General features: G+C 44.8%; 1 protein-coding gene across 1 annotated transcript in view; it reads right to left on the bottom strand.

Annotated features, from left to right (window-relative positions):
* Window positions 1–8,878, bottom strand: part of ATP1B1 (ATPase Na+/K+ transporting subunit beta 1) — a 24,867-nt gene extending 15,989 nt beyond the window's left edge. The window contains exons 1-2 of the mRNA XM_018074473.2: window positions 8,823–8,878; window positions 1,302–1,366 (exon numbers count right to left, since the gene is read on the bottom strand). Of these exons, the coding sequence (XP_017929962.2) occupies window positions 1,302–1,366; window positions 8,823–8,878 (121 nt within the window). The remainder of the gene's footprint in view (window positions 1–1,301; window positions 1,367–8,822) is intronic.
* Window positions 8,879–10,476: the final 1,598 nt, after the last annotated feature.

Here is a 10,476-nt window from a genome sequence, read left to right as displayed (position 1 = left end):
CCGCAGGGGCTTGGGGTTTCTCTGCAGGGACACCTCTGCGATCACAATTAACTACTGTGCCTTGATCCCACGGTACCATTACAGGACAGTTAAATTACATCTGGAAGTCCAAGCATATTGGTTTTACCTCTGAATTTCCTATTGGATTGCAACATTGTATTCCACATTTTCTTACCCTTAAGCTCCTGATACTTTAACTCCATCCTCCTTTTTTTTGAGATCTGGGAATTGCGCTGAATGCGTATAAGATGGGCCGTTCCTTGGTACCACCTATCAGGTGTGTGTTCTGGAGATTACCTGCAAGAATGACCTAGCCTGGAACTGACCACCACCCTACCACCCAGCCAACTCAAGCATGTTCTTCTCAGCTCTCAAGAAGTGGCCACCATTGTCTCCTACCCTCCCTGAGCCATTAAAACTAGTAGTCAGGGGACAAGTCATAATGTGGTACCCTTCTCCAAGTGATCCATGGCTACAGACCAGAACCAGCCCCTGAAGCAACTGAGACCTACTTTTTTAGGCTGTCATCCTTAACTTACTGCATCCACACTGGGGCCAGGTAGGCCAGATACCCTCAAGGTCACACCACCATTCATGGCAGTGGCTGAGCATGGCCTCCTTAGCTTCAGGCATAAAACCAGATTTCTCAAAGCCATGTAGGTTAGAGGCACAGAGAGGTCATGTGCCTAGAAGGCTGTATTTAATTGGGAGTGTCTACTTTGCTGAATGCTCCATGATAAATTATACATGATCAAAGGGAACCAGGTGTGCCACATGGATTTGCATCCTACATTAGGAGAATCAGCTCTCAGTGGTGTTCGTGTGATGGGAAAGAACTGGTCAACCACAGGGAAGAGGATAACTGGAATCCCTCTTTTCTCCTTGGTGTCTGGTCAGAGCTGGTCTTTCAAAGAGACCTGTTGATGGTGGGTGATAACAAAAGCAAACATAGACAGCAGTATCTGATAACCAAGTGATCATCATCTACGCTGCAGGGAGGACAGTATTACTTACAAGTTAAGGCAGCTGTGATTACAATCAAGCCAATAAATAGATGAGCACTGCTGAAGGAAAAAACACCCATTTTTAACTTCCCAGATCTCAGCACAGTTGCTGCTCTCACCAACTAGTCTGTTTTTCCCAGCTGCTGGGACGCCCAATCTGCACTGGCCACTGGGGAACTGAAACATTAAAGCCCTGTATACAATTTACAGCCCAGTTATACTACTCTACACAGGGCAGCAGTTTGGGAATTATGTATAGGTGTGTGGTGGTGTCACCCAAGCATCAAACCTACTCACCAGACAGCCTGCCCTTGAATGCTGTGTCTCGTGTTATCCATGGGCCAGGACCCAGTTCATCTGGTCTGCAGAGGAAAACACCACATGAGTTAGTTCAAGGCACATGCAACAGCAGCAGCTGGTGCAGCCCTCTCCTAATTACCTTCTGCCTAAGAAAGGGGGTCATCCAAAATAAAATAGGGATGGGATATTCAGGGAGGCTCATGGTGATATTAATATCAGGGAAGATTTGAACAAGAATACACTCTTCCACAGCATGACTGCAGAGAATGAGTTTGGAGAAAGCAACTAGAGAGTATCTAAATAACTGTATCACAATTACAGTGTAAACGGCCACCCAGAAACATGATCTTCCTCTGAGCACACTCACACCTTCACTACAAGCTCTAGTGGTACTGGTGAACGCCGAGCTGCGGGAGCTCCTGGCTTCACCAGTGTTTGTTCAGGGATCACTGGGAAACTCTCTCCTCTTCCTGCAAGCGTCTGTATTTCTGTATAAATACACAGAGAAGTCCTGTTGGGTTGGCAGTGTCCAGCGATATCAAATCCTCATGACTGCACAGGTGGTGTGTGCAGGATCTGGAATGGGCAAAAGGCTCTCCATGAGTGTTGCACACCACCCCTACAAGCCCTTTCACACAACCAAAGACTCTGTCCCAAGTATGCTCAGTACACACACTTTACTTGATGTCTGTGAATTATCCTCTCAGAATCAGCAGATCTAATAGGCAACAAGGTGCCAAATTTTATTCAAATTTACTGTTTGTTTGGCTGTGCAGATATCAATCAGGCTGTCTCTAAGGCCACTACTATATGATCTGATCTTTTAAGGTGATAAGGGCCTGAGGCAACACTGGAAACTGCCAAGAACAAAATGTGCAAAGCAATGTATGTCCAAGAGATTAGCTGCAGGATGAAGGATGGGGCTGGGGAAAGCTGTGCACCAGCACCTAGGAAGGAACAACCTACAAGACAGAAGTTGCTAAGGGTTTTTCTCACTGCCTTAAGCAGTTAGCATGTGAAGAGCACCCTGATTTTCTCCGGTGGGTTTGGGCATAGCCATCAATGAGATTCCTGCTTCCTTTGGGTCTCCTGCCTTGTGCTACTTGGAGAAAGAACTTAGGGCAAGAAAAGCTGTCTCACTATGGAGCAGGAAGATGAACAATTACTTCTAATGTAGCAGCAAAAAAGTAGTGCCCAAGCACAGAGCAAAACAAAGTAGTGATTTATCTGGCTTGGTGACTATTTGTAGGGGAAATGAGACTGTGCTGCTGGCAGTCACATGCAGGAACTCTGGGAAATGTGTGATCTAGAAACATCTCTGATAGTGGCTGTGGATGATCTGCAGCAGAAGGAGTTAGGCATGCCAGGGTGGGGAGCCTCTCACAGACTGCAGGACCAAATCCTAACGATAAGGTGACAGAAGATTGTGAAATGGCCTCAGAAAGTTACTATTCATGGGCTGCCACTGCAAACACTGCCACTGGGGCTCCTCGGGCTGGCATGCCCAGGAGCTGGAAAGGGCAGTTGGCCAAGAGCTTGGCACCAAGCCTGCATCACACACAACAGGTGAGGGAGGGTGAGGAAAAAACAGGCAACAAGAGCTGCTGCAGCCCCCCAGACCACGATCAAGATGCCTGGTGGCAAACAGGCATTATATACTCTTCCAGGAGCTACAAGAAGCCTTGAAGGGGAGAGGTGTGACCCTTGAGAGCTGCCCTCAGTGCCCCAGCAAGGCATGTGCTGGTGGTTTCATCCCCACATCAGTTTCTTGGTCTTACTGGACACTGCCTTAGGATTGTCCTCCAACTCTCTGCCAACCTCTCTGAGGTTCACGAGAAAGAAAGCCCACTCAGTGGCTGCTACACGATTTAACATCAACTCAAGCAGAATATGTAGTCTCTCAGAACACAGTATGACAAAAGTAGCTTTCAAGTCTTCCTTCTTTCTCTCCTTGTCCCCCTTACAGATGTGGGGTCACTAGGGATTAGATTTATAGACATATGCAGTGATCCTCTGAGCACAATGATTACACTTGAACAGATTAATTGTATGTAGCTATGCAAGCTGAGGTAACTAAGTTCAAAAATTCGTGAACTGGTAGGCACTGAGAAAGTAAATTTATGTAGAAATAGCTTCCCCCGAAATCCAGATATGGGGCCACTATTCTTTAATATCAGTTCAATAGTTGTGTGGGAGTGCCTGCACAGCTCACACTTGGATAAAAACATTGTGGAAGACAACAGCTGATAAGATAGATAAGTAACTGTAAACAGCATGTACGGATGGAAAACCCCAAAGTGTCTGAGAGGGCATTTACCCCAAACCGATCTTACTGAAGAGGGAAACAATCACCAGGCCTTAGCTGATCACGCTAAAGAGGATGGCAACTGTCAGCTGGATTAAACAGTAACCAGGGAATGACAATTTTGAGGCACAGAATGAGTTGATCTGAAAGGCTATACAAAAGAAACATAGAAAATGGTAATGGAGCAAGGAGAGGCCTCAGACTGCCAAAAGCCAGTCTGGCACATCACAACCACTGTTGAGCTCAGATGCAGCAGCTCCCCATTCATGAGACGCTGTCATAAGCTGGCACCCAGCATGTGGCCTGACCCTTTGGGAGGGTGTGTGTGACCTGCTGGCATGCCTTCTCACAGCAGGTGCACTAGCTGATTGTAGTGAGTAGCATGGGCACCCCCAGAGCTGGAGTGGCCACAACCCCAGTGGGAGCGGGGTGTAAGCGGGAGGACCTGTGCTCCCAGAGGTGGCCCCCATGCCACTGACAGAGGAGTTGGTGCCTGCGTGCCTGGAGATTAGTTACAAAAGTGTGTTTAGGAACTTGCAGGAATTTATTAGTGTTTTATAAGTGTCTAACCTTGTGGCTGAACTGCTGTATTGCTGACATAGATCCTGAATGTATAGTGCACAGAATATCCTTAATAAATCAATAAATCATTTCAGTCCTGATTTGGTTTAACCCACGTGAGCTGAACCATTTTTCCCTGCCTCAATGACCAGTTGGTGAAGGCTTTTCAGTAGTCCTGGCAGGAGAAGGCCTATATGCTCAGTGACAGAAAAAAGATTCACCTTGTGTTGAACTGGTGACTATGAGCAGAAAAAGGGAAGGTTTCTGTGGTGGACTGGCTGGCAGGTGGAGACAGAAAAGGGAGATGCAACAGAGACGATGTGCTGTGTGCCTGATGTTTGATAACTGGGATGGATACTTCTGGTGGACGGTACAGAATTCTGTTGGATGCTACAGTGAAATCTGCCAGCTGTCAACAATGGAGGCAACACATGGAGACAAAAGCAACTTGTGAAGGCAGCAGAAGTAAAATCATATCACCAGAATTTCTTTTTTAGACTGATGCGGGAAAAATTACTCTGATCTCAGAGAAAATAATATGAAAATACTTTCTTGCATGAAATCCACCCTGTTTTCGTTGGCACATCTGGAAGTGATCACCACACAGGAAGCAGCATTATGCAGGAAGTAGCTATGAAGCTAGCAAGAACAGCATGTGTTTTGTGACAGTGGACACCTGGAGCCCTTACTGCAGCAGCAACCAGTTTTCTGGTATGCAGCCACCAAACTTAGGCAGCTATGTGAACTCAGCCACAATTCTGGGGGACTGATACGGCCTCACCTCTGCTGGTCCTAACAAAATGGTCCCCATTCAGCTCCTACTGGAGATAGCAGCACGGTGCACCAGTAAAACAGGCTACCTTTAGTTTTCTGTCTTGGCAGTAAGATCGTGAAGCTTCTCTCTCCACTCAGTCCTAACCATAAACTCTGATGGCAGGTTCTATTTGGGCACCAGCCTGCTTGTCTGCTCCAATTAGAGCTCTGCTGTCTACAGCACCAGCCAGCCTGGGATATCCAGCATGAAACCAAGTCAAAGAATGAGAAATAAATAAACTCCCAAACTATTTTGAGGCCTGCTCTAATGGAGCTTAAAAACAAAATCAGAGTGGAAAAACATTTCTATCTTTAGCCATCAGGAGCAAGACTCATCTAAGCAACACCACACAGGAGCTGGCAATGGGAATAGTAAGTTAAGGTTCAACTTGTTCCTAAATATCAGTGGGATGCTACATGATTTACAATGCCAGCCAGAGGCCTTTCTCCTTCTCCTCATGGGAGGTCTTTTCCCTAAAACAACTCACAGATGTATGTGATAATTTTAAAGATTACTCCAGCGTTGTTTTCACTAAAAGTTCTTATCAACTGAAGGTAGATGTCTCTGCAAACAGAAAAGCCTGCTGCCCACTGTGGGCTTCTTGGTGGACTTTGCTTTGCTTTGGGTTGTCTGGTTCCACTGTGACATTCTGGGATGACCAAAACTGTACCATCACTTGCAACACAGTGACATATCACAGGTGAAAACCAAACACATTTCCACTGGAGAATCTCTCTACAGTCCCGAACATGCAGTTATCATGACAAAAGACATTGTGCAGCTGTGATGGAAACTGCCTGTCTTCATTCTGCTGATACAAATGTGGTGGCTTGGTAACCGCATTGGAGTCTGAAATTACCTTTTCTCTTTCAACCAGTCCTGTGAACTGGAGCAGATCACATAGCTGAGGCATTCACATACAGGCCAAAGGAGGCAGACACACATCTAACAGGTGTTTAAAAAGCACTTTTCTCATTATAATTCTCATATAATTTCTTATTGTAATCAGTAGGAGCTAAGAACCTGAACTGTGTGAATGACTTGAAAAGTTGGATATTTTGTGGGTTTAGATGCTTGTGTACCTTGGAAAACCTGCTTTGCTTTTGTGCTCAGATAATCAGGATACATTTGACATGGTCATTTGTAGCAGACCTGTGTCAAAATGAATCCATTCTGCAACAGCATGATGGGATCTGGGCACTTGTGTCACTGGTGTCCACAGATTGATCAGGCATTTCTCAGAAAATCTCAGTTCTGGCTGAGCAGGACACAAGTGCTGGGCACAGGGAAGTGAACACCATCAGCAAACCATCATGTCTGCACTAACAATGCGGCAGGTAGCATGTAGCGATGCTGCTGTTATTTACATGAGGCAGTACTGTTGTTTTTCTGTTATTTAAACCCTATTTATCATCTGAATGACAGAAACCCTTGGAGGATATAATCGTGACAAGACACTCAAGTCATCTAGAGTTTTGAGTTGCACTTTTTTTCTCATGGGAAACATCCCCAAAATACCAACATGCAAATCTGTTCTTCTGCGCGGTAAAAGAATTCACCAGGCAACCAGGACCAGGAACTGAACAGAAATTCGTTTTTCTCCCCACCTATGTTTTCTTTTGAAAAAGCAGTCACTACTGGTAATCAAAGATTAGCTACTATTGCCTAATATTCAAAGCACTTCACAAATGAACACTCAATATCAAAATGGCCTTAGCTAACCTGTTTTATTATAAGCTAGTTTTGGCGACTGTAAGAACATAAGACTGGCAACACCTGGAACACACCAAAGGTCCATTTAATCCAGTGCATCTTCTCCAGCTGAGGTCAGTACCAAATATTTAGAAAAAGAGCTTAAGAAGAGGGCAAGTACACAGTGACCAGTGTGACCTCCCAGGTGCCAGTAGTCCCCCCGCCTAGGGATTTCCCAAACCAGGCAGTACACTGACAGCTAAGTAAACTGGGCGTAGTCCTCACCTAATCTATGTCTCACTTTGGAGAAGCAGTTTGTATCCAGCATGTTGCACCACCCTCCAGCTCGGCAGTGTGACTGCAGACTCTGCAAGTTCACCTGAGTGAGCTTTAGAGGCCAACAACTGCACGGAGGTGACGGCAGTGCACAGCTGGAGCCTGCCCTGGCCTGTCCACTGCTGCGTCTCATTGTGGTTTAACAAGATGGTTGAAAGCTGTCCCTAGTCTTGCATTGTAAGTCACCACAAGCCTCAGGGGGCCCACAGATCAGCTGCCCCATGGGGTGTGCGGTGACAAGTGAACCATAAACTTCAGTGGACATGTGGTAGTTTGCCTGATGAGTGAGGTACCTATCTTACTGTCATGATGGTATTTGAGCAGTTACCCACATGTCAACACCACCAGACAACATACTAGCTTATAAGAGTACATAAAGAGCTCTGAATCTTTGACCCCAAGCTCCTTCTTCAGATGCAGCCTCCTAGCCCGTGGGAATTGCCTCTCATGTTTCAGCTAAAACAACCAACTGAGGTGGCCTCTATGTCACCTGTGGTGACTCACAGTCTGCCCTTGCTGCACGAGGCTTGCCACATGGAAAGACACATTCTGCTAGGCACATTCTTAATTTATAAGCACTGATTATTGCATAATGGATTGGAGAGCAAAGGTCCTGGTCTATATTGTATTCAAAATGCCATCTGGAAAGAGGCTGGCATGGTCTGTAAGATGGCTGCTTTCTTAAACCTGATAGCTTTGTAAGAGAATCTTTCATTATTAATGAGGCAGAATTTGATGATAAAGATGTGTATTTTATTCTCAAGGAGAATGTTTTTGGTCACTGGAATGGTGATCAGTGGCTTAATTCCCACAACAAGCATGATTATCCTGTTATAAATGATTATCCTGTTATAAACGTAAAGCAAATAGTTTACTCAAAGAGCTTTAGATGTCATTAGTCTCTTAGAAAATGCATGTCAGTAGGCCTCATGTGACTTGGAAAGCAGTGTGGCTGTTTAATGTAACTTTTGCCTCCACTTAGGTCCACTGGGTGCCTATGACTGAGAGCAGCTGTCCTTATACTGACAGCCCTGTTCAGGTCATGGAGGCTTTGACCTGCCTCTGAACTGACAGTCTAAAGCACTGGACAGATACTGCTGTTTCAGTTCTTCAACGTTTATCTCAGGGATCAGGTTTCCAGAAATCTGCTGCAGTTGAGTTCCCATAATGAAATGGCACAGCAAAGTCACCCACATCAGGCACTCAAAACAAGCCTGCAAATCCCCCTCTCTCCTCTTGACTTCAAAACACAGTGAAGAGTAAATGCATATATATTGTTATGGCCCCATTTCTTGCTGGTAGGTACGTGTGGGACATGGGAAGCTGGTGGCAGAAGAAAGAGCAGAACCAGTGTTTTGGTACCTTGGATATGGCTCCATGCAGGTGAGGGCACCGTCCTTGCTAGCTGGTATGTGTCTGGGAGAAGGCTGCAGCTGGGAGCCTCACACAGAGCCACGTGCAGCTGCCCAAAGCCTGTGTGTGCTGCACTCATAGGAGAGAACTACAGGCATTTGGCCTCCTGCCTCTGACAGAACAAAGTGCTTTCTAGGTATCAGTGAACTGAGTCTGGCAGCATTGCTTTTCTAAGGTGGTGAAGTCCCCATTTCATCAGAGGGAAAAACTATGGGTTTACCTACATGAAGATACTCCAGAATCCTAATTTGAATGAACTTTGCAAGCTAATGAAACTTTTAAAAACTTAATTAAATCACATTAAAGCCTCATGTGGGCATTTTAACTTAAGAAGAACATTTAATTTAGCCCACCATTATTCTTACTAAAAATGTCCACTTTAATGCAGATGACTCACCTATTTGAAATGCATGCTTCTAGTTCACCTAGATGACTTTTCCCTCCATTTTCCATTGTAAAGAAGCCATTCAAGAGAGAGAAGGAACTTGCTTGGGATCATCCAAAAGAAGTGCCAGGAGCAGAACTGTGGGAGGCCAGACATACATGAGTATTCAGGTAAGAAGCTTTTCTCTCCACTGTCATTCTAGAACTGCTGGAAGTGCTTTTTGCAGATCTAGCCCCACTGCACTCTTTTTCTGCCCCTTACAGATCAGGCTTTGCAACAGACTCAAACAGCAGAGGCAAGACGGGAAGAGTGAACTAGCTGGTGTCTTGCTCCAAGCAACACAGTGTAGAAAATTCATGAAAATGCCACGGTCCTTTGAGACTGAAGCCTAGGGATCATTTATTCTGCCCTTCCAGTGTAACACAGACAGTATAATTTCATTCCATTACTTCTTCAGTCAGGCTGATAGTTTATCTGACTGAAACATAAAGTCAGAAATTTGCTGCAGTCAAATTTTTCAGGCATTTCGTTGGATACATGTTTTCCATTAAAACCAATTTTCCTTTTAGAAAACTACTTTTTTATAATCTTTTTTTCCCTCTGACAGACATGCCTTTCTGTGCAAAACCATAGTCACTGCTTTCTTGGGGATGCAGCTTTGGCCTATAGCACTTATTTTTTTTTTTTAAAGAGGGGAAAATCCTATATCTTTCCAGGAGCCTGAAATTATTACACTAGCATGAATGCAAATTTCTTCTAACCTCAAATACCTCTCTCTTATTGTCACTGCTATGCCTAGGTTCTTGAGGACATAGAGTGAGTCCGTTTGTCTACTTTAATATGCCAGCAAAGCAGTCGGAACAGAAATACCAAAGCCTGCAAGTTTTACAGGATGATCCCAGCCTCAGGCACTCCACAGGAGCCAACAGGAGAATCTGGTGGGCAGCTTAAAGACTTCTTCATATATAAGCCACAAATTTAGACTTTTCTCTTCCCCCAACCAAATGGCAGAATGAGGTTGGGCAGTGTAGAGAGATTCAAATATACATTGGAATAAAACATAAAAATGAGCAAGACAGAAAAATGGTGAATAGCATCTATAGGCTAGGTAATTTACTCTCAAATATTATAGTCTTAATTTGAGATTTATTTATTCTCAAATATCAGACTAGACTTACTGTGCTGGACTGTTTCTGCATTCTGGGATCATCAGTAATGTTCAGAACATATATATAAGCACTTTTCCAGTGCTGGATCTTCACACAATACTTAGGACAAGAGCACTACTTCTTACATTTTCCTAAGGCAGAAAGTGAGAAATGGGAAAAAGTGACTTGGCCTTGGCCACACTAGACAGATGTTTACCAGAGAACTGGAGGCAACACTCACAAATCAAACTATAGTTATACTTTGTTTGGCACCATAACACATAGACCCATCTGTCCGAAGCTCACAAGGTCCACAGCAGAGCTGGGCACAGTCCTCAGGTGGAGGTCTGTAGACACACAATTCTCTTGTAACACTCATAGATACCCACCCATCTTGCCTTCTCTATTACCAGTATCCCTTGGATCTAGATCTTTCCTCAGGCTGCCAGTCCTCCATCTGGAAAACTACAGTGCTCTGAAAAGCCCTATAGAAACAACGTTGGAGTTATTAACCTCTC

This window comes from Manacus vitellinus, unplaced genomic scaffold (genome assembly GCF_001715985.3).
Source record: "Manacus vitellinus isolate BGI_N305 unplaced genomic scaffold, ASM171598v3 scaffold_28_pilon, whole genome shotgun sequence".
NCBI lineage: Eukaryota > Metazoa > Chordata > Aves > Passeriformes > Pipridae > Manacus > Manacus vitellinus.
The sequence above is the reverse complement of the archived record's forward strand: the minus strand, read 5'-3'. Positions and strand labels throughout refer to the sequence as shown.